At 42.0% G+C, this 24,634-nt stretch overlaps 4 protein-coding genes across 4 annotated transcripts; 1 reads left to right on the top strand and 3 right to left on the bottom strand.

Moving 5' to 3' along the window:
* Positions 1-130: 130 nt before the first annotated feature.
* LOC124482127 (very long-chain acyl-CoA synthetase-like) lies at positions 131-5,017 on the bottom strand. Its single transcript, XM_047042497.1, has 10 exons — positions 4,445-5,017; positions 4,052-4,261; positions 3,718-3,876; positions 3,088-3,212; positions 2,698-2,892; positions 2,451-2,541; positions 1,533-1,731; positions 1,146-1,243; positions 785-915; positions 131-629 (listed from the first exon to the last, which is right to left on the bottom strand). The coding sequence occupies exons 1-10, from the start codon at positions 4,917-4,919 to the stop codon at positions 456-458; spliced, it is 1,857 nt and encodes a 618-aa protein (XP_046898453.1). The 5' UTR covers positions 4,920-5,017; the 3' UTR covers positions 131-455.
* A 179-nt stretch (positions 5,018-5,196) lies between these two features.
* LOC124482126 (very long-chain acyl-CoA synthetase-like) lies at positions 5,197-10,547 on the bottom strand. Its single transcript, XM_047042496.1, has 10 exons — positions 10,020-10,547; positions 9,616-9,825; positions 9,159-9,317; positions 8,609-8,733; positions 8,318-8,512; positions 7,924-8,014; positions 7,195-7,393; positions 6,334-6,431; positions 6,080-6,210; positions 5,197-5,554 (listed from the first exon to the last, which is right to left on the bottom strand). The coding sequence occupies exons 1-10, from the start codon at positions 10,510-10,512 to the stop codon at positions 5,378-5,380; spliced, it is 1,878 nt and encodes a 625-aa protein (XP_046898452.1). The 5' UTR covers positions 10,513-10,547; the 3' UTR covers positions 5,197-5,377.
* A 278-nt stretch (positions 10,548-10,825) lies between these two features.
* zgc:158482 (uncharacterized protein LOC100009650 homolog) lies at positions 10,826-17,503 on the bottom strand. The gene is made up of 10 exons (XM_047042761.1): positions 16,897-17,503; positions 16,276-16,485; positions 15,966-16,124; positions 14,862-14,986; positions 13,622-13,816; positions 13,446-13,536; positions 13,127-13,325; positions 12,153-12,250; positions 11,932-12,062; positions 10,826-11,791 (listed from the first exon to the last, which is right to left on the bottom strand). Exons 1-10 carry the CDS (start codon positions 17,366-17,368, stop codon positions 11,615-11,617), a joined length of 1,857 nt encoding a protein of 618 aa, XP_046898717.1. The 5' UTR covers positions 17,369-17,503; the 3' UTR covers positions 10,826-11,614.
* A 1,711-nt stretch (positions 17,504-19,214) lies between these two features.
* Positions 19,215-24,398, top strand: gatm (glycine amidinotransferase (L-arginine:glycine amidinotransferase)). The gene is made up of 9 exons (XM_047042717.1): positions 19,215-19,387; positions 20,379-20,594; positions 20,817-21,012; positions 21,142-21,332; positions 21,925-22,062; positions 22,596-22,760; positions 22,941-23,004; positions 23,201-23,317; positions 23,439-24,398. Exons 1-9 carry the CDS (start codon positions 19,319-19,321, stop codon positions 23,549-23,551), a joined length of 1,269 nt encoding a protein of 422 aa, XP_046898673.1. The 5' UTR covers positions 19,215-19,318; the 3' UTR covers positions 23,552-24,398.
* Positions 24,399-24,634: the final 236 nt, after the last annotated feature.

Raw genomic sequence — 24,634 nt, 5'->3', positions numbered from 1 at the left:
CAACTCTACACCTACTCTGCTATAACCCAATACCATGGAATTACCAGTCTTTCCTACAACATTGCTACCACAGATCCAAATCTATACCACATGTTGATGAAATTACGGTATAATTAACACATGCGTGAAGTAATGTTTAAAAACAAATGTTTTTAATCAATGTTACAATATGTTAATTTTGAATTTACACAGAACACTGCTCAGTAAGAGTACTTACATTGGCATTCATAAAAATATTAGTCAAGAGATATTTGGTTAAATGTATATTAAATCATCAATAAAATTAAACAACCAGTCCAGTTGAAAGGCATGGAGGAGGACATCATTCACAACCACACAGCACTGCTGATGCGTCTTGATCATTACACATCATCATAAAATTCTTCACATCAAAAGATTTTATTGTCAAACTCTTAAAAAATTATCCTAGAGGCGTGAGAATATGTCACTGAGTTTTACAAGCGTATTTTTCCATCGGTGATGGACCTGTAGATGTCCAGGGTCATGGGAACGTATCCCTGGCTCTCCTCCAGGTAGAACAGACGGTCCTGGGTGGCGTCTGGGTTGAAGCCGTCCTCTGCTAACTTCACCTTCATCTGCTTGAATGTCCCGGTCACTTCAAAAGCGTTCTGGAGGTTTGAAAATATGCAAGGAACCCTTTTTTTTAACATTGAACACAGTACATCGTCATCGTTTTTCAACGTTTAAATGTCAAAGACGTGCTACAGATACGAGGGTGAACAGCACAACACAAATATTATTTAAACCCAAAATAGCAGGTTACCTGTAAACGAATAAAACGCGGCCTTGCGTAACTAGGGAGGTAGGCTTTCACATGCTTGTACGTAGCTCCGCTGTCAAACTCCATGTCCTCTTTCAGTATCAACGCTGCCATTCCAATCCTTCCCTCATGTCCTGATGGTAGAGCGACCAGGGGAAGACATTCGCGTTCACGTCACACTCAGATCACATGCATTTTCATGTAAATAAAGCTCAAATAAACCACAGTGTTTGTAGACATGTCTTTTATAAAAAAAATATATTAAAATGTTGTTATGTCTATTTGCATGTCTCTTGAATTATTATTTCAACAGTGAGTAAAGAAAAGGGAGTGTGTATTTGGATCCCCAAGGGTAGATAAGTACCTGGCACCTTGACACCATAGACGTTGGCCTCCTCAATACAGTCCACCATAAGCAGATGATCAGCCACCTCAGTGGTGGCCACGTTCTCTCCCTTCCACCTGAACACAAACAGTCACCAAATAACGATAACATTTTAGATCCAGATGCTGGTAATGAGCGTTAGGGTCATCGTAACACAAGAGAAGCATTTGTCAATAGGCAATAAGGCCCTTATAAACTTAGTAACATTATATTGTGTTCACAACGATCACTAACATACTAAGACCTTATTACGTATTAGCTAACGCTTATTACAAGCAGGTGGATCTAAAGTGTTACCGAGGTAACTTTTACAGAACTAGAAAATGACACAGGGAAATGCTTGCTCTTTCCAGCGGCCCTACTGACCTGAATGTGTCTCCGATGCGGTCTTGGAAGAAGACAAAGCCCTCGTGGTCTATCTTCAGGAGGTCTCCACTGTTGAAGTAAATGTCTCCTTTCACAAACACATCCTTCAGCTTCTTTTTCTCAGTCTGCTGGGTGTTCTTAGCATAGCCGCTAAATGGAGCGCGCTTTCCGATCTTTCCCAACAACAGACCCGTTTCTCCTGTGGGTCCAGAACAACAAACAAATGTGCAGGACTAGTATAGGACTCGACTGTGTTGGTTTGCACAGGACTAGGCTGTGTGTCAGGGCTGGACTGGGACAACAAAAAATGGCCCTGGTGTTTTTGCTCAGACTGGCCCACCACAATCGGTCGGTCGGTCAGACACCTGCTCCTCTACCTGACAGGTGCCATGGCCAGTCACCTCTCCTCCATGTTCTATGTTCACCTGTTTTTGCAAAATGTCAGGTACTGTAGGCTTAGAAACTGAAGCCACAGCACTAAACATGTTGGTTATATTTGCACATGTTGAGGCATCAACGTCTTTACTTTTTTTGGCCCGCAACTTCTCCGCACCCCCCTTGCACTTTTGTTTTTCCATCCTAACCCACAGATTTTTGGCTTTAAGCCACTGCATTTGACACAAAAAAACAGAGGGGGAGGGGTGGAGCCTGTTAAGAGATGTGATTGGGCCAGCCCAGTGTCAGTATAGAAAATGAACCAATGGGCCGCTGTCCCTACTTTATGGGCCGGTCATTGGCTAATTTTAAGTTTATTAAAAAAATATACACATACACACAATGACTTATATATATATATATATATATATATATATTAAATACCATATTGGCTCTAAGCGTGTCGACTGGATTACCAGTCCAGACCTGCTGTGTGTGCAGATCCAGACATGCTTTTCTGGTGTTGTTTGATTTATGATTTACCTTTTGGAACTCTCACACAGAATCCGCTGGAATCTCTGACTGGCTCCTCTCTCTCTGTGTCGTACTTTATAAGAGCATATTTGCAGGCAGCCTGCAAAACAATTCAGCAGAACATACATAAAATATTGATTAAACTGATTTAAGAGTTGCATATACATGAATAATGTAATGACTTTTACGGCAAACCAACACTTACCACATTTGCATACTGAACTGTGAAAGCCTAACACATTCATCAAACTCTTACTTTGTGAAGGAAATTCTCTTTGCCCAATGCGCCAACTTTCCCGATGTAGTTGATGAAGCCCACGTTTCCCTCCGTCGCCCCGTAGCACTCGATAACACGAATGTCTCCAAAACGCTGAAGAAAATCTGTCCAGGTGTCAGCTCGGATGCCGTTTCCTATCGCCAGCCTGACTTTGTGCTTCCTGTCGTTGTCTCTCTGGCGAGAGAGGAGATTGACAGGGAGAGAGAAGAGTAGAAGAACAGAAAGTTTGGAACAGACAACAATAGGTATACAAGCATTTACAGTTGTGTTTGTGGGTATACGTTTTGGAAAAGCAGTGCAATTCTTATATTGTTAGGGTTTTAAGTCGGAGAACATTATGTGATTTGTGGATGAATGTGATCTGGTTACCTTTGGTGTGTTGCACAAGTAGCGCATGATTTCACCAATGTACTGTATGACAGTCACATTATACTTCCTACAGTCATCCCAGAACTGGGAAGCAGAGAATTTCCGCCTCAAAACAACTGTTATACCTAGAAACAAAACAAATGAACATGATTTTCCGTTCAGTCATTTTATGTCCTATTTATGGGATACTCCAAATCAATGATTGACAGTTTGGAATCACAGGACTTTGATTTCAAACACAAACACAGGATATTACATGTCAAACACTTGTTGCTCTTGTTGGTTTGTTGTAACTGTCTTAAAATTATTGTACTCGCCGTGAAATATATTATTGTTGTTTGCTTTTTCCACAGGTACATTCTTGCACTTTTAAGGTTATTTCTGTTTAATTGTAACGTGTGTAACTACATGCTCTTATTGTCCTTCCCTTTGGGACTTAATTGGTTTTCCCAATGTATGCTTCATGTTTGGCTACCTGCAATGTTTGGGGCTATCTCGTTGTCATGATCAGTGACCTATGCACTTTTGTAAAACTCGCTTTGGATAAAAGCGTCTGCTAAATGCATAAATGCAAATGTAAAATCAGAGCTGCTAGATTTAGCCTCCATCTCGATGACTGCAGTAGCCTACCTCTCTCTATGGCTGCAGTCAACCCCATGAGGAAGCCAGAGCTGTGATAGAGGGGCAGGTAGAGGTAAAGGACGTCATCAGAGCGCACGCCTGAGAGGTTCTGCATGAACGAAGCCATCCACACCCTCTCATGGTTTATCAAAGCAGCCTTGGGCAGACCTGCAGTGGGAAGGTCATCAATAACAACTTGAAGAAACGGGATCAGTAAAGGATGGGTTAGAGGTTAGCAGGACCAGAGCCTTGTAGCAGAGCAGAGCCTTGTAACAGGCCAGAGCCTTGTAGCAGGATAAGAGAGTAACAGTAACAACCCAGCAGATACAGGAATGTGTCTGACCTGTGGTTCCTGAGGTGTAGATGTACACTGCAGGGCTCTTGATGGTTATGTTTGCCCTCAACTGAGGTGACAGAGGCTGGTCTGAGGCCTCACGGATCCTGCCTAACAGACACTCCATGCCCGGAGTGTCACAGGCCTCACTGAGGATAAACACACGCACACCCTGTTCCTGCAGGACAGGAAGAACCTCCTCCACAGCACCCTGCAACTCTGAGAGAGAGAGAGAGAGAGAGAGAGAGAGAGAGAGAGAGAGAGAGAGAGAGAGAGAGAGAGAGAGAGAGAGAGAGAGAGAGAAGGAGGGGACATTAAGGGAGATGTGCTCGTTCAAAAGTTACAATTAAAGACGGGTATGTTTTGGTCAATCATTATTACTGTAAATCAAATTCAACTCACCCGATGCAACAATTAGCACTTTGGCGTCAGAGCAAGAGAAACAATGCAGCAAGGATTTTGACCTAATGTTGCAATTCAAAAGAGCAGCGGTACATCCAAGTTTAGTCAGGGCCAGCCAGATCCACACGTACATAGGCTCGTTCCCTAGAAATAGAGCGACACTGTCCCCTGCTTTTATGTCGGCATGTTGTGATAATGCCCTAGCAACTTTGTTGCTCTGTATGTCGGTATCCTCATACGTATACGAAGTATTTTCGAATACAAGGAATGGTTTGTCTGGATGTTTTTTCACTTTGTCCAGAAAATTGTCCACAATGCTGTAGAGCGGTTTACTCTTCGAATATTTTCCAAATCGGATTCCGACCAGTAAACAAATGATTGAATAGCGTAAATCTTGCAGAAAGTACGGATTGCTAATGTAAAGTAGAAATGGCACAACGGCCAGTCCTGCAAGTATTGAATACAGTATGTACATTTTGCATTCGAACGCAAGTTGCCGTAAATTAAACGCTTCTCTGTTAGGTTTTTTTGTAAAGCAGAGGTTGGAGAGATTTCTACAACGACCTTTGTACGCAGTGGGTGTTGTCAATCCCACAGCCAATCTGTTGCCTTGGGAAACTTTGTTTTCCTTATCACACGAGGTCCATCATCATATTCACTCCTATCCCATAAGACTTCAAAGTTCTCTGCTATAAACTAACCTTTAGCTTATGCAATTTTTCAGGAAAATGACAAAATATGTGCAATTCTTTGAATGTAAAGTTGATCATTTATTTTTGTGGAGAAAGTGTTGCAGTATGAAGAAGCACTTCCGTTTAAGATGGGAGCACCTAGACACCTAATCAAATAACGGTAAAACTCAACTTTTAAACTCTTATGGGAGTTTCAAGCTATTTTCACCTCTGAAAGAACAGTAGGGTACATTGACTTGTGTTACAACTTTACACTGCCAGATAGGATTGACTTATAGATGTCTTGTGTAAGAGGAATGTAACTCTTCTGTCCCTCATCCAGAAAGAAGAGAGGTTCTTGGATTTTGGCAGGATCAAAACCCTCTTCTACTAACTTCGCTTTGATCTGCTTGAATGTCCCCGTTAGTTCAAGCGTTTTCTGGGAATGAAGAACAAAAATGAAACATTTAAGAAACTCCCCTATGCAAAACAGAATCGCCTATGTGCATGTACTGCAACAAGTGACAACACAAAAGTGAGAGTGACCGTTTAGGAAATAATTCAGACTGTCCTTACACATTCACATTTGAAACGTTCACACACATTCATACTGAAAAACTAACATCCACATGTGTAATTTGCGATTGACAAACACATTATTCAAAATTACACTGCCCCTAGTGGCTGCTCCTCCATATTCAATGACTTGAAATAAAAGCGTTTAAGCAAATGTTTTGGCTCATCAAGTACTCATAAATTCTGCTAACCTTTTTTTATAAACTTTGAAACATATGTATTTTTTCAACCTTTCAAAACTGCTTTAATCTCTGCTGTCCTCTTCCCCTCCTTCCCAAGTATTTGGCATCAATTATTTTTTTTAAGTAAAGTTTCTTGTTGTCACCTTTTGTATGCTTTGCTAATGTCGTTATGTTGTGCAACTTAAGAGTACCACCGTCATCTTTACCTGAATCCTGATGAAGCGTGGCCGGGCATAGCTTGGCAGGTAGTTGGCAGTGTGGACAAACGCCTCAGTGCAGTCAAACTGTGCTCCATCTCGAAGCATCACAGCAGCCATCCCTATCCTCCCCTCGTGCCCTGGGACAGTTCACAAATCTATATAAATACTGTAGTCTTATTTTGACTTGGTAATCACATGGTAATATCATAGTAAGTATTACTTGACATGATGTTATTTGAGACCATGCCACAAGTTCATACCTGGCACTGTGACCCCATACACATTAGCATCCTGGATAGAGTCCATCATAGTGAGGATATCAGACACCTCAGTGGTGGCCACATTCTCTCCCTTCCATCTACCAACAAAACAAACAAGGGCTAGTTTATAAGGAAGCAAATCAGTGAAATAATATTTTGAATTAAAAATAGGCATTGAATACTCAATATTGAAATTCAAACACCACCGACTTTGTTGGTTTTGAATTCCCCCCTTTTTAAACATTTTTAATATTATTTTTTATTTCAGTGTAATAAAAAAATCTGATCAAAAAATTTAAGGTTCAGAATTTCAGGTTGCTGAAATAAAAATTTGATCCCAAAAATAAAATGTACAAAAATTCTAGCTTCAGAAATAAAAACAAGCTTCAGAAAAAGAACAAAACTACGGTTGCTCAAATTCGAATGGTGAAATTCAGAAGCAAATAACATATTTGAAAATATTTTCTCAATCTTTCGAAAACGGGTCCAACTGCTTTCCTAAGACTGGGCCAAACTCCTCAGACCCCAGGCTGTGATTTTATGACTGATCTGCATGTATGACTGAAGCTACACCTGGATGAGATGGGCCTGAGGTGAGAAGTCTGCAGTTGGACCCTTCTCAGAGAAGTGAGATGGTTCGATAGCATTCAGGCTCGATTGCCTTAATTATCCTTGGTAATCCGGATGTAGCAATTTGAATTTTTTCGGCTCAAAATATGTTTCCAATGGGAATGGTTTTTGTGGGGGATCTGAATTTCAGCATTTGAATGTGAGCAGCCTGAATTTTCCAACCTTTTGAATCAAATACAACAACAAAAAACACTACGACTATAACTGTCATAAATCACAGAGGGGACATACCTAAATGTGTCCCCTACTCGATCCTGGAAGTAGATGAACCCGTCCATGTCTATACGCAGCAAGTCTCCACTGTTAAAGTACACATCTCCCCTCTCAAACACATCCCGCAGTCTCTTCCTCTCCGTCTGTTCGGGGTTCCCAGAATACCCCGCGAAGGGAGCGATGTCCGTGATCATCGACACCAACAGCCCGGTCTCACCTTCATGGGAATACAAACACTGCTGAGGGAACATGGATGAGGTATCACAGTGATGAGGTAGTGATGAGGTATCACGGTGATGAGGTAGTGATGAGATAGTGATGAGGTATCACGGTGATGAGGTAGTGATGAGGTAGTGATGAGGTATCACGGTGATGAGGTAGTGATGGGATATTGATGCGGTATCCAAGTGATGAGGTATCACAGTGATGAGGCAGTGATGCGGTATCACAGTGATGAGGTATCACAGTGATGAGGCAGTGATGAGGTATCACAGTGATGAGGTATCACTGTCACCTGATTATACTAGAGCAGGACAGTTGTTCCCCCAGCAATTGTGTTTACAACCCTACAACAGTGTCAGACCACAAAGTGCGACAGTTGAGTCGACATGATGGCACAATTACAAATATAACATTATTCTACGTAGCATGCTTCCACCAGTCCCAGTTGCGGCGTGACTAGTCAACTGTGACCTACTCTTAAACATGTCCACACACAGCTAATCTAGCTGCTTTGCAGAGACATACCCTTGGGAACTTCAATGCAAAGACCCTCAGAGGTTCTCACAGGGTCCTCTCTCTCCATGTCATACTTCAGCAGTGCATATGGAAAGGTCCTCTGGAAAACAAGATGGAGATTGAAGCGGGTCAGATGGCTGAGCGGTTAGGGAGTCGGGCTATTAAATCAGAAGGTTGTTGGTTTGATTCCCGGCCTTGAAAAAATGACGTTGTGTCTTTGGGCAAGGCACTTCACCCTACTTGCCTACTTACCTCGGGGAGAATGTCCCTGTACTTATGGTAAGTCGCTCTGGATAAGAGCGTCTGCTAACTAATTAAATGAATAAATGAAATGAAAATGAAATGAAATTGAATTATTGGGTTGGTTCTTTTACTGGAGGTATCTGCATGTGTTGCTCATTACCTTGTGGATAAAGTTCACTCGACCAACTGCTCCGACTTTCCCCACATAGTTCATCAGACTGAAGTTGCCGTCGCTAGCGGCGTAGAATTCTTTAATGTTTACGTTCCCAAAGCGTTCGAGGAACGTTGTCCACACATCTGCTCTTATGCCGTTCCCAATGGCTCGTCGGACCACATGGTGTTTGTCATCATCACTCTGTTAAAAAACCAAGGAGCAACATTTTGAGGGGGAGTGGCTAGCAATGCATTGTGTCATTTAAAATTGAGGCTGGGTTAAAAAAAAATTTTTTACCTTTGGTGCGTTGCAGAGGTAGCGCATAGTTTCACCAATATACTGTATGACTGTCACATTATACTTCCTACAGTCATCCCAGAACTTGGAAGCAGAGAATTTACGCCTCAAAACGACTGTTATGCCTGATAGACAAATGGGATGTAATCAGTTATCAAAATTAAACAAAGAGAATGTTTGATGAGTATCTGCTTGTTCTATAACCACACAACCTGTTGAACCTCAGTTATGTTTCAATAATTAGCCAACTGTGAAGTGTGGTTTACCTTTGGTTTACAGATAGACAGGATTAACACAAGCCTTTATCATACATTTTAGAAGTTACAAACAATTGTGGCTTACTCTGTCTACCATACTCCTATAGAAGACCCACCCAATCAGATTCTGGGCGACTATGCATGGACATGGATTGGAAATGTAGGAATGCTCAATGATGTATTTACAATTACATGAGATTACAATTACATGACATCATAAATGAATGCACAAATAGATACACACCCACCCTATAAACCCTCAGTAGTGTGTGTGCAGGTATCCACGTACTGACCTCTCTCTATGGCACCCGTCAGTCCCACCTGAAACCCGGCAGAGTGGTAGAGAGGAAGTGGAATGTAGATGACATCCTGTGATGTCACTCCGGCGATGGACAGTAAGAGTGCTGGTCCCCAGGCCCTGTTATGAGATGACACAGTTGCCTTCGGGAGACCTTGGAGAAACACACGCGGGACACACTGAAGAGGGTGCCACCCCAGGTGACGCACAGACAGTCGTCCCGTCTGCGTATCAGCTATTTAGAAAGGGACGATTCGCTCAGTATGGGCATGTTTGATCAATCAGAGTCCTGCTAACTCTGGATTCTTTATTTGTGTACTTATTTTATTACTGCTCAATTTAATAGGTTAGGGAACGTGATTGTTAGACTGATCTGTCTTTGTCTTTCTCTCTCTCCCTCTCCCTCTACGTGTGCAGAACCTTCGACCTCCTCGCAGACAGAGCCACTGTACCTGTTGTACCCGAGGTGTAGAAATAGAACACTGGGCTGTTGATGGTCACCTTGCTCCTCACCTGAGGTGACAGAGGCTGGTCTGAGGCCTCACGGATCCTGCCTAACAGACTCTCCATGCCCGGAGTGTCACAGGCCTCACTGAGGATAAACACACGCACACCCTGTTCCTGCAGGACAGGAAGAACCTCCTCCACAGCACCCTGCAACTCTGAGTGAGAGAGGAATAGTAAGGGAGAAATGGGGGCAGCAAAAGAAGAGCAATACCTGGACGTTAGGCTGGGAGAAAAGTAAACAAAAAGTACTCTGCACTGTTTAGGGTGTATTCCAAACATTAATTGTTTTTGAATTCATCTTCTCAATGGAAACACATTTGACTTTGACCACGTTTTTTTGTTTATTTACCTGCAGCTGCGATGAGGACTTTCGCCCCACTGCAGTTGAAGCAGTGCAGCAAAGATCTGGACCGGAGGTGGATGTTAAGCATGGCAGCAGCACATCCCAGTTTGACCAGGCCGAGCCACAACCAGACGAAACACGGCTCGTTCCCCAGAAAGAGAGCCACTGTATCCCCCTCCTCCAACCTGCCGCACTCCTTCAGGGCTCTGGCTACCTTGGTACTCTGCTTGTCCATATCCTGATAAGTGTACACCTCATCCTCAAACAGGATGAAGGGTTTGCCAGGCTGGCTTTTCACCAGATCTAGGAAACGATCCAATAGAGTGTAGAATGGTTCTCTGTTCCTGTAGCCCATCCTCTGGGACTTAATGGCGAGCATTTTGCAAACGTACCGGAAATCATGCACAAAGTAAGGAACCTTTACGTAGAGGATGGCAATAAGTATGCCCATCCCTGCGAAGAAAGTGAAGAAGATTTGCATTACGGCCATCTCTGCCATCAGCTTCTGAGCTTCAGCTTTAATTACTGTGTCAAACCTTGTGTAACAGACAACAGACAGGCTGCTCTATGCCCTTCCCCTCCCTCCAGCCAATGACACGTAAGCTAGACAGACTGCCAGGCAACAATGCAATCATTGACTTCATAAGTCCTCAATAGTTCTTCTCCGTGTGAAGCACAGATATTTGTCACCACCTTGTGGCTTTGAACTAGAGGTTGCTACCTCTTGTTCAATAGACTGTCGGACTGTAGCACCCCCAACCTATATTTACTTGAGCAATGACACAAACAATAACTTTTTTTTCCATGTGAAACCTTTAATAAGGATAATTCTATTCATTATTTATCATCATCATCATCATCGTCATCATCCATCATACAGACATTTGAATCCCGATTCAACTGGTCACTTTCTACTTTGTTCCTAGTCAATAATCTAAAATGTTCTCCAATTTAAATAACTTTTCTAATGTGTTGGACTATTTAAAAATATATTATTAGCTATGCCTTTCCTGAAAATATTGGAGTACAGTTATGCATGCATGCATTTAAATAAACGGGTTAGTCAAATAACATTTGAAGACAACCAAAATACCCCAAATATTCACTACAGTCAAGTCTACTGTAAGTAATAACGCTCTGTCTTTCCTCCCATGACACTAGAATTACAAGAAAATGATAAGAATCCTAACCTTACGTCTATAAGGTCTAATCCCTGAGCTGAATATAATCTATGTTACTTACATAACATCATCAGATCTACATAAAAGAAATACAGTATATTTAACAGATTAATATGCTGCAATTAAATTGGTCCTTTTGGCACCAGGTGTGTTAGTCTGACCAAACATCCAACACATTTTATTGAATGTATAAAACGTTAACAACAGTCACCATGGATTTTGTCTGATGGTTCTCTGTATCCGAACACAAACTGATACAGCACTGGTAACCAACGGCTACCAACTGGTAATACAAACTGCCAGTAAACCAGCGATTCTACAGATGCACACTATAGCCTGTCACAATCAGTAACTTTGATCAACCCATTGCAAAGAACCAAAGGGCCTTGTGGTTCCATAGGAGTTTCCTGGAACAGTGTCTCACAGCTTGAACTTGCCTGACACTATGGAGAGGTAGACCTGGGCGGTCAGAGGGATGTAGCTACTCTCTCTCTCCTCCAGGACAAACAGAGGGTCCTGCATGCATGCTGGGTCGAAGCCTTCCTTCACTAACCTCAACTTCATCTGTTTAAAGGTGCCGGTTACCTCCACTGCATTCTGGAGGACAGAAACAAACACACACACACACACACACACACAGTTGCTCAATTTATGAAGCCAACTACAAGTTATATTTAATTCAAATTATTTTATGATATGCATTACATTATACTGAGTCTGCCTAATCCTTCTTTTACCTGAATCCTGATGAATCGTGGGCGTGCATAAGATGGAAGGTAGCTTGAGACATGATTAAACAATTTTCCGCCTTCAAACTGAGTGTTGTTCTTCACAGTGATGGCAGCCATTCCTATTCTCCCTTCATGGCCTTGAAAAACAAAAATGACATTTTCAGTCTAACAGGCAGGCCAAATCTCAGGGATTAGCATCTATGGAGACACAACCAGAAACCCCTTACCTGGTACTTCAATCCCATAGACATTGGCCTCTCCAACAAACTCAATCATGGTAAGAATGTCTGCTACTTCTGTCGTGGCTACATTCTCTCCTTTCCACCTGAGAACAAACAGAGCTCATATTTATATTATATTTACATTCGCTCTTATCCAGAGCGACTTACAGTAAGTACAGGGACACTCCACGGCATGGAATCGAACCGGCAACCTTCTGATTAAAATTCCCTAATCACTCAGCCATCTGACCTAAACTCCCACGTAGCAAGACTACAATCCTGGAATATTTCAGAGACTATTAATACTGAATAAATTGAAAGACATGTAGGGCTGTATTGGCAGAGACCTGAATATTTGAACCCCTTTGTCACTGGTCACCCAGACATTAGTCTGGGACAGTCGTTCATATGGACAAAAAGGACTGTTAAATGACAATCACTTCTACCACACACCACGTGAGGAGTGGTCTCAACCAGGTTGAAGAGGAAGGTGAACCGAGGAAGACTCAGTAATTATTATAAAAAAAATGTGTTCCTGTAAATACAGTTCCAAACAGCTTTTAATGTCATGTTTTAGCTTTTCTTATTTTATGCATCACGTGGTAATATCTAATATATAATATAAAATATATAATATTTTCAGTCGTGTACGATTTATATTTTACAGGTTGAACACTGTTTGTGCATTGCAGTAGACTCTAATATGTTTACATATTCAATTGTCTTGCCAAGGCCTCACATCTAGTCTCCTACAGCTACAGAGTAAGCTGGTGAGGTCCAATTTGAATTTGTATGCTTGAAGCAATCTTTCTTTCATATGTGATACCCCCACTTTAGCATGCAGGTTGGGTATATATATAAGGAGAAGCTAAACCAATCACTTTGAGCTTTGTTAACTATACGACCTCCATTAGCTGTGAATGGCTATCAAATCAAAGAGTCCTGGGGGAAAACAAACTCAAGCATCTCCGGATATTCACCTAAAGGTGTCCCCTACTCGGTCCTGGAAGTAGATAAAATTGTCCTTGTCGATCTTGAGCAAGTCCCCGCTGTTGAAATATAGATCTCCTTTCCTCAAAACATCCCTCAGTTTCTTCTTCTCAGTCTGCTGTTCGTTTTTAGCGTAGCCAACAAAGGGAGCGATGTCCGTGATCTTTGATACCAGCAGTCCGGTTTCTCCTGTGGGAAGGTTTACCAGATGCATGACATTCCACATCCTCTCACACAGCTAAAAAGTTAAGATCTCAGTTCAAGGGGATATTCTAGAAGGCCGCTGCAGACCTGACTTGAGTAACTGACCTCTAGGTGCTTCTATACACAGCCCTCGGAAGTCTCTGACTGGTTCGTCTTGCTCGGTGTCGTATTTAATCAGAGTGTACGGGAACAGCTTCTACATGATAATACAGGGAGAAAATTACTAAGACAATGGTCTCACAAAGAAGAATATAGTAACAACAAAAAACATTCGTTCTTACCCTGTGAATGAAGTTCACTCGCCCGACAGCTCCTATTTTTCCCACGTAGTTCACGAAGCCTACATTTCCTTCTGTGGAGGCGTAGAACTCTCGCACTTCAATGTTTCCGAATCGATCCAGAAACTCTCTCCATACGTCTGTCCTCACGCCGTTACCGATGGCCAGTCGAACCTTGTGGTCTTTGTCGTTGTCTCTCTGTAGGGGCACAGGCACAGAATGTCATCACAGTATGTCATCCAATACGGTACATAGTGCATCTCATTGTTAATCAATGAAGTTTGAGCTTTATAGCAAAAGTATTTGATTTTGTGCTATATTTACTGTATATTGTATACATGACATAGTAAGTAGTTTAAGACTAATTGTCAACTGTGACATTTCAATTACAATGTTCGAAAAACATCACCATTTAAATGTAATCCTAGAAAAAGATACGGTTTCATAGCCTATTCCTATGGTATTTTTAAGTAAAGGCCACTGGCTATTCCTAGTGTCGTAGCAGACCTGGGCCAGATAAACCCACTGAGAAGGAGCCAGTCACATGGTCGTCTGAGACCTGACCCCTGTGATGCAGATAGCATTTCAATGGCCATAGAAAGCATGTTTAGGTTACTCTAGATCACTCCCTGGCACATTCCAAAACACCCGGAGACCGTCCCAATGAATATGATTAAAGATCCACCAAACCAACTTAGCCACAACATATATCTCACTCATCTTTACATACGATTCCGAGTATATTAAGTACGAGTTCGGATGTCGATAAAGGTAACTTCATACAGCCGGTCTCGAAATGATCGTAACTATTTCAGAGTGCCAGCTGTGCTGTCCTGCTGAACGGACAGATTTGGAAGTGCTTGGAGGTTGCTCCCTTAGAACAAGCTGTTCACATGGAGTGTTCTGCAGCTGTTCTGGGCAGGAAGAAACACTTGGGACACTTGCCTGGTACACCCGACTCACATGCCTACGCTGGTTGAAGCTGTGCTTAAGCTTGCATTTATTAAAAAGTGCCATAGGCTGGGCATGTCATCACCTGGGTTATTTCACCATTACCCCTTTTCTGCTTCGGCATACCCACCTTTTCAAACAGCAATGATGGAGACCTTAGACAATTCAATCAATTTGCGAGAGAGTCCCTCAGAATCCCCCTCTGCAGACAGTTGTGACCTTGGGCATATTCAACGACCTGTGTGTGTGTGCATTATGTGTTTAAACTCTGTGAGCGACAGAGGACGCTTACCCTAGGTGTGTTGCAGAGGTAACGCAACACTTCTCCTATGTACTGGACGACCGTTACGTTGTATTTCCGGCATTCCTCCCAAAACTGAGAAGCAGAGAACTTCCTCCGCAGTACGATAGTAGAGCCTGAAATTGACATAAAATGTGGTGGTGGTGTGGGGGGGGATATATGAAGTTTATACATGAAATGAGAAACCCCCCCAAAAAATTACAGGTTTGCAATAAGTTATTAAAGTAATGGTAAACTATAACGTAGAAAACCCCCAGAGTATTTATCAAACCCATTGTCAGCAGCTAGTCCACACACTGAATCTTACTCTGCGAAGGCTCACTACTCAAATATGGCTCCTGTCCACTGAGTACGGTTAAATATCCCCCTCAAAAAAAAACTTGTAACTGTGACAAGAGACCCAGTTACTCAGAGCAATGAGCCAAGCAGTTTGGTTTGTTTTGAATTTGGTTTGTTTTTATTGCTGTGTTTAATATCGCTGAGAGCAGAATGTATTTTGTGAACTTTAACCCACTTGGAAAAAGTCCTCCCATGCACGCAGAGCTGTGAAGAACCTGTTCAGATTAGTGGTTTACATTCAGATTACATTTACAACAAGCTCTTTCATTCATTTTCCCAACTAGGAGGGGGAAGGGGGTATTTGTTAATCAGATAATGCAGGAGTGGAAAGGAGGGTTGGTGGGGGGAGATGCTGCCAAACTGACTGCAAGGCTAGAATTGGTGGGTAGGGGGTAGAAGATCCAACAAGGCTGGGCAGGCGGGATATTGCATGACTGGGGGCAGCAGACACTGCAAGACTTGGGTTTGGGTGCAGCTATTGTGTTGTGTGACTAAGAAACCGGCTAAGCTCAGACAGCAAGCCTGCAGTAATACCACCTTGGATGGAGTTACGTGCTTACAAACATAATCAGAATCTGAGGCTTTAGAGCCCTGGTGAAATTCAATGGACATTCAAAGTCAGGCCCAATCTCTCAAAAGGAGGCAATGAGAGAATGCAGCAACCTGGTGGAGGTGCGGAGGTTCATGTCACACGGGGGCACCTCACTCGCTGCCTATATCTGATCCCTCTTCCGTGCGTGGAGCAGAACTGCTCACCTGTCTCGATGGATCCGATGAAGCCGATGACAAATCCGGCCGTGTGGTAGAGGGGCAGGTTGAGGTAGATGACATCACTTGAGGTGACGCCATTGGCTGCCAGGACAGCTAGAGCTGCCAAGAGGCGGGTCTGATTCACCACCGCAGCTTTAGGGAGGCCTGCAACACCACAATGAGATAGAGAGACATAGAGAGACAGGGAGAGAGAGAGGGGAAAAAAGACAGACAGAGGGAGACAGAGAAAGGGGGTAAGAGTGAGGTTTGGATGATAAAGACAGCACAGGGTGGACCTCTTCCCTCACTCCCATACCTGTGGTCCCAGAAGTATAGATGTAGACTGCTGGGCTCTTAAAGGTGATGTCTGATCTGAGTGACTGAGGAATGGCAGAGTCTGAGGCCTTTTCCACTTTGTCAGACAAGCTCTGGACTCCAGCTAGGTCACACTCGTTTACCATCAGGTATACGCACACGGCCTGCTCTCTCAGGGAGGGAAGTATGTCTTGCACAGCTTCCTTTAATTCTAACAGACAACACACGTATAATCTCATTAAAAAGGCATTTGTGGACATCGACATAGCCTACAACGTTTAGGTTTAATATTTGAGATTGTGATGTAGCTGTTCGGACAAGATCATAGTCATGTCCTCAAAGTTATGTTGAAAGTTACCATACAAAATTCTTTAAATCACACCCTAATTAGCAAATCCACTGTACGTGCAAGTAGGCTAGCATATTTTTAAGCGACGTAGCATGCGATCTTAGTAGAAATCAAGCAAATAATCAAACGCGCTAAATCTTGCAATCAACAGTATGTGTTCTACATCCGTAGAATCTGACCATCTGCAGCGATACCCCCAAAGTAGTTGCGTAATATTATTTTCTATTGCCCCATTTGAAAAGATGATCGTTCAAAGCACGTGTGCATACGTACCTGCGGCTGCAATCAACACCTTTGAACTGCAGCAGCTGAAACAGTGAAGCAGAGATCTAGAACGAATATTAGGATTTAGAAGTGCCACTGGACACGCAAGCTTGGCTAGGGCGAGATAGGTAAATATGAACGCGGGTTCGTTCCCCATAAACAGTGCAACTGCATCCCCAGGTTTAAGTTGGGAATGAGCCTTCAACGCGTTAGCAACTTTGTTGCTATTTTTGTCTGTGTCCCGGTACGAATATGTTTTATTTTCAAACACAATGAAAGGTCTGTCTGGATGTGAAGCTGTTTGTTCTAAAAAGCGATCCAGAACCAAAAATAAAGGTTTTCTTCTGCGACGTGAAACAAACTTGACCAGTATCCGTAACAAATCTTTAACATAAAGGACGTCTTTCCAAAAATAAGGACATATTTTAGTAACAACAAACGGTATAGCCAGACTAGCCAAAATCATTGATATCAAGTACATTTTAAATAAGCGTCGAATCTTTTCGATTGTGATAGGTCAATTTCACGGTCCTAAAGATAAGAATCTGTTTTGCGAATCGGCGCACTCCAGATGGGCCATTCTCCGGTCTGTGGAATGCTTAGAAATGACGAAACTGTTTGATGGTTTTTTTTGAGGGCGGGGCATTGAGCCTGTTGTTTATTGGGACAACCTGTGATTGTTTCCCTGAAAAGCAATTTGAGCAAATGTGTAATGGAAATGTATGAATACATTAAGATACAATAGTTTGATGTGTAATTGGGCCTAATAAATAGTATATTTACAAACACATGTCATTTCTGGATTAACGCTTTAGATTGGAGCGTTTGCTAAAACAATTAACCTGTATGTATTTAGAATTGTGTCGCACATTTGAGAGGGTATCTTTAAATCCCATTCATTTCTTCATGTAGACTACACAGAGGTCGCATAATATTCCTTCCATCTCTTCAGAAGAGTAGCTATTCCATAACCAGTATGTATCAGAGCAGGAAGGTTGAAAACATACATGTCGAACCTGGAAGGAGTTTAAGGCCTAAAGGGTAGAAATGGTCACGAGACCTCGTAAACCTTTAGCGGCAATGGAGCACCTACGTGTAACCCAGATCATGTTTAGATGCTGGATATGCGTATGTCCAGGGTTGGCAGTGTGTATTAGCTTCCTGCCATTAATCTTACGGGATTTTCAAACTCCTTTGACTCAGGTTTAAGAGCACTTTATATGGCTCTGCATTAGTATGCTACAGTCATTTAGGACTGATGCTGTTGATCGGTGTTTACTGTATAGGGTGCCTTCCTGCTATAGGCCTAGTCAATTTCTTGATTGTGCAAACTTACTAATAGCAAATTAAGCTGATTCTGATTCTAATTAAAAGATAATGTCTATGGATGTGTTTACCTGTGCATCGGATAGGAACGTGCTTCCTGAATAACTAAATAATCCTATAGGCTATCGTTTTTCATTCCTCCATCTGTGACCTTTGAAGCCTCCTCTGGGGCTTCTGAAGGCAGACCTGACGTGTATAGGCGGTCAATGAGGTCATGCTTGCACAACACAAAGATAGGAGCACAGTCCAGTGAAACATGTGGCCCCACACAGCTGGTGCTATCTTTTGGATTAGGTCGGCTCAGTGTACTCTTAGGCCATTATTAGCTTAAATGTACCTTTTTCCTTTTGTAATTAGGCTATTGCCAGGTGCTGAGATGCGTAGGTTAACCGAAAAATGGCTACTAGGCTACTATCATGAAGTAAATACTAAAATTGTAATTCAAAGTGAGTATGGAGGTTATACGTTTCCAGTGATAACTTGAACTCATTTGCACCGCGAATGTGTGTGCAATATGAAATGTCATACACTACCCACCCTTTAATGTAGACTAATGCATTATGCTACACAACGTGTAGGGCCTACACAATTCAATTAACCATTTTAAATTAGTCTACATTTCATTTTAAAAACATAAAACATACCGTTGTTGACGTTATATTTTAGAAATATATGTTTTCAGTCTGACTAGTCTGAATATTCAATATAGTAGGCATAATAAAAGGCTTTTTCGTGTAGCCTAAATCAAAATCAACGGCTTTTCTGACAATTTGGAGAATACAGGTCTCGAGCAGATGACGCAGACCCAGTGCCAAATTTGTCCAGAGACTTGAATGTGCATACTTAATCCAAGAAGGAGAAGCGATTGCGCGTGAAGACGATAAGAATGTGCTGTCGTAAGGGATAGTGTTTCAGGCTGCATTTTTCTTCTGTCACGTTGCCCTAGTTCTACAACTTGTAACAGCGGGCCAATAAGACGCGATGCTATAAAGCTAAGCCTGAACCGGGGCGTCTTCATTCATTCTCAGAAGTGACAGTTGGACGTTGAGCTGCCGCGAAGCTGCCTCTAGGATTGATCAAATAACTTTAATAATCAGGTTGGACGATGCTACGTGTCAGGTGTCTCAGAGGAGGTAGCAGGGGCGCTGAGGCAGCCCACCTGATCGGAGCTATGGTTGGTATTAAGTTATGTCATTTGTTATATTACTTTTATTTACCAAATTTACAAAAACAAATACATGAATAAAAAACTGCGCATGCAGAGTGCACAGAAACAGCTCAATGTCAACATGTTTTAAAGTGAATTGTGGAATGCGTTTCCTTTTTCATGGATTTAACAAAACAAATTCCACTCTACAATTTACAACTTTGAATCAACCTCTAATTACAACCTGAAATAGCCTCCCTATGTGTAAAATGCAAAAGATCTACATTGCCAAACTCGTGCATTTCTAATAAGGAGACCAAGTTTGGAGATATAAATAAAAAAAGAGTGAAAAGAATCTAATCGTCAGCTTTTTGTCGCGGGATAGGTTAGGACTGAGTGACAGTGCACAGCAGCTGCTGAACTCTCAAACTCAGTGACACATGCGCTCATGCGCCAACAGAAACCTTGAAATCGTATCTGGCTGGAGAGATAGAAGCTCGGACTGGAAGCCTGGTGCCTTGGCTCTTAACCAAATCTCCTGATTTAAAACTTTTTCTTTTGGTTAGTGACATAGCCAGGCACTGTGTATCTACTTTATCAATACTCAAGACATTTAAAATTGGCTACATTATAAACTGGGGATAGCTTAGGGCTTCAGTTGGACTAGTTATTTGTCCTGTTAAAAAAAGAAGAAATAAAATGAAACTACAATTAAATTAATTAATCTATAATTGAACTAATTAAACTCCTGAACAGTATTTGATATTTTTGTTTAGTTAGATTTAGGATCGAATTTATATGCAGTTTGTGTACATGTAAAATTTGACTCAATGCAGGTATAACAGCAATTAGCCTACATCAATAAATACTTTTTAACCAAAATAACGTTAAGTGGTGAAACTGCAGCCTATTCATGTTTCTGTCCTGCAAGAAAGATCCTAATTTCCTGGCCTCATAAATGACCTGGCTATCACCCATTATTCAGCAGTGTAACTCATGTATCTGTTTCTGTTCTCAGCTTGGACGAGCTGTGACTGGTTGGATGCAGGGTGCGTTCCAGAGCACCTCAAGTTCAGCTGCACAGCCACACATGGTGGTGGAAGACGAGGTTGTTACTGAGGCTGTGCAGCATGAGTGTCCTGTCTGTGCCTACAATGAATGGGACCCACTTGAGGAGGTCATCGTAGGTCGTGCTGAAAACGCCCGTGTGCCCCCCTTCACCGTTGAGGTTAAGGTAAGCCTACTTTTCTTTTCTCAAAGGTTTAACGTTTTTTTGCATACCATTTTATTTTTACTTGCATTCGACTATAAGACTACAAGTAAAATATGACTATTTTAAAGTGTCAAAGGAAGATGTTTGGCTAATAAAGGGAGTGGTTGGAATTCCCAGGTGTGTTTGGCCAATGACTTACATGAACCGAATCCTAAGTAATTCATATAAAACCTTTTTGGACAGGCTAACACATACGAGAAGCATTGGCCCTTCTACCAGAAGTATGGGGGCCAAACCTTTCCTGAGGACCACTTGAAGAAAGCTGTTGCTGAAATTGAGGAAATGTGCAATATTCTTCGTCTTGAAGGAGTTACAGTTCAGAGGCCAGAACCCCTTGACTGGTCATTCGAATATAAAACTCCAGACTTTACATCAACAGGTGAGTGGTTGTTACAGCAAAATAAATAATCATCTTTAAAATCAAATGATTCCCTATCCCAGGTAACTACATTTAGTTTTGCTGTAGTAGAAATGCACTGTTTTATGCCCCCCTTTCCCTCCTATCCAGGCATGTATGCTGCCATGCCCAGGGACATCCTCATGGTTGTAGGCAATGAGATTATTGAAGCTCCCATGGCATGGAGAGCACGCTTCTTCGAGTACCGGGCCTACAGGCCTCTGATCAAGGAGTATTTCAAAAAGGGAGCTAAGTGGACCACTGCTCCCAAACCCACCATGGCTGACGACCTCTATGATCAGGTACATTTACATTTTACATTTATGCATTTAGCAGACGCTTTTATCCAAAGCGACTTCCAAGAGAGAGCTTTACAAAAGAGCATAGGTCACTGATCATAACAACGATGTAGTCCCAAACATTGCAAGCAGCCAAAACATTAAGAATACATTGTGAAAAAACTAAACAAGTGCCAAAAGGGAAGACCCATAAGAGTGTGCAGTTATACAAGTTACAAATTAAAAATAACATGAACCACAAAAGGTGCAGGACTGTACCTGTAGAAGAACAATCAGCAGTAAAAAATTTCACAGCAAGTACAAGACATAACTTCCTTATAACTAACCTACAAGAGCAACAAGTCACTCAATAAGAGTCATTGTGATCCTGGAGGAAACTAACGTCAGGTAATCTCTCTTAGTTTGTTAGTACCCAAAATACAATCTTACGGCATTAGAGGATAAATCATATGGCAGTAATGGCGTTTGTTTCAGTATTAACCAGTACCATTTCAGTATTAATTCATAAATTGCATTGAAGTTACCACACTTGAGAGACACTCCCGAAATGTTTTCCCTTTCTCAAGGCATTCCGTTGTTTTTGTTTTCCATCCAGGACTACCCTATCCGAACGGTGGAGGACAGACACAAGCTGGCCGCCCAGGGGAAGTTTGTGACCACTGAGCATGAGCCTTGTTTCGATGCTGCTGATTTCATCCGAGCTGGCCGGGATCTGTTCGTCCAGAGGAGCCAGGTACGTGGTACTCTCCCTGTTCAGGGAGTCAGATGGCTGGGAATCGGGCTAGTAATGAAGGTTGCCAGTTTGATTCCCGGCCGTGCAAAATGACGTTGTGTCCTTGGGCAAGGCACTTCACCCTACTTGCCTTGGGGGGGAATGTCCCTGTACTTACTGTAAGTTGCTCTGGATAAGAGCGTCTGCTAAATGACTAAATGTTCTGTTCTCATGTTGCTATGAACTGTGAGGGCTAGCTACTCTTAGTTCAGAAAAATCACTTGCAAGGCCACAATTAGATCAGCTGTTGATGTGAAGCTCCAATCCAGTGGAATAATGTGCTGGTTTTTAGACCGGGAAGAGGTTCACTGGTCTCTTTGTGCTTCTGCGAGTGTTGTCTAATCTCACGATGCAGCCCCAACTACACACTAATTACCGCAATTACATCCTGGCCTGGAAGATTCACTGCATTCACTCACAAGCAGAACACAGCCTCACTCTGTACGCTGGAGGAAACCTTGTTTACTCACAAATGTCTTTTCCCCAATATGAAGGTTACAAACTACATGGGAATCGAGTGGATGCGTCGCCATCTTGCCCCAGACTACAATGTCCACATCATCTCGTTCAAGGACCCCAACCCCATGCACATCGATGCCACCTTCAACATCATTGGGCCAGGGCTGGTTCTGTCCAACCCAGACCGACCCTGTCGCCAGGTGAGATGAGTGGATATGAATGAGGGACAAAATGAGAAAGATAGACAAAATAGACCTGCCATCATTACAGTCTATGCTGCAAACGCTTTCTGAACTTGCATTTTTGTCTTACACTGCCCCCTAGTGACAGAATGCAGAAAATACCTCCAGTTACACTAACGTCTTTCTGGTTTGTCTTAGGTCGATATGTTCAAGAAGGCTGGCTGGACCGTTGTGAAACCACCAACCCCTCTGATTCCTGATGGTATGTGTTACATACATCAATGCATATATGTTACCTATATGATACTGTACTGTAAACCCTTCAACCATTGAATAGTGGGGATGAAGGTGTTCTACAGTCCATCCTATGATAGAGGGTTTGTTTATAATGGAGTGATGTTACATCACATTAGTGATAAAGTAACATTGTAAACAATAAACATTGTCCTGCCTCACAGATCATCCTCTTTGGATGTCCTCCAAGTGGCTTTCTATGAATGTCTTAATGCTGGGGGAGAAACGGGTCATGGTGGATGCCAATGAACACACCATTCAAAAAATGTTTGAGAACCTTGGTAAGTTCATACATTATTATGACTTGCCTGCCATCTTGTATATGTGTGCATATAAAACATGCTCTGTATACCATCTGCCTAACAGTTATGATAGATGATTGACAGGTTTTTCCTCCATCAGGCATAAAAACCATCAAAGTGAACATTCGTCATGCCAACTCCCTGGGCGGTGGTTTCCACTGCTGGACAACCGACGTGCGTCGCCGTGGTACCCTGCAGTCCTATTTTCACTAGCCTTGCCAGAAACAGGCAGTTTTTATTGAGCTTGTAAGGTTGAATCTAACCGACAATACTCTATACAGTTGGGTTCTCCCATAATTATCTTTGTATGTTGATTTAACAATGCTGTGCGTGACAGTGCCTTGGCAAAAAGCTTTGTTGAAATATTTTAATGAAAATTAACAACAGAAAATATTTATCAGTCGTCTCAATAATTACTGCATTTCTGGCTTGGCTATTGTGAATGAGTGAGCCATCCATAATGGCTGGTGTAACACCTAATGGTCATTGTGTAAATGGCAGGGTGCATGTCTGGTATGGAGATGTCATCGGGCTGGAATTAAGAAAGAGGAGATGTTTGTGATACAAGCACGCTACCTCCCCCTGAAACCTCAGACAATTACATTTTATTCTCTGTATTTTCAATTGATGTTGCCATGATATTTAAAGTTTTTTTTTCTAAAATATGTGTCAAAGTTGTTATAGTTGGTCATTGAACATTTATTCATTTATTTTTTTCTCAGGTATTCTATTTTGTATAGAAGATAATTAAACAAAACAATTTTTTATTTATATATTTTCTTACACTATTATTACTATTGGGCTGATATACTTTTCATGTTTCCCATTAATACGCATTTTATATCCTATAATACAGTATGAGGTCCATATCAGATATTGTATACCTTTTGCCTCTGCTATGTTCTACAATAGCAATTCTGAGCCAGTTGTATGCTAATCCTTAGTGAACCGCTTTGCTGCTTCTGTGTTTGCATGGTGAAAAACGTTTCATGGGTTTCACAATGTTTCTTCTACCATCCTATTTTAAATAAAGAAATCGATTGATCCGCAGCATAAAACAGTAAAGCTTGTGATCGTCTGAAATTTAACTGATCAATAATTGCTCGTAGCCCCTGAAGAAACAAACAGCAATACAGTACGTGTATAGGCAATAACGTACATAATACGTTTTTGCATTGAGGGTGCTCAAGTAACGAGTAAACAAATAAACAAACAAAAAACTGTCTCATGTATCGTAATTGTACCAATACCTCAAACACGATCTTACAAAACACGCCAAGAACATTTGGCACATTT

This window comes from Hypomesus transpacificus, chromosome 19 (assembly GCF_021917145.1).
Source record: "Hypomesus transpacificus isolate Combined female chromosome 19, fHypTra1, whole genome shotgun sequence".
NCBI classification, from domain to species: Eukaryota; Metazoa; Chordata; class Actinopteri; order Osmeriformes; family Osmeridae; genus Hypomesus; species Hypomesus transpacificus.
This window is presented reverse-complemented; position numbering and strand designations above follow the sequence as displayed.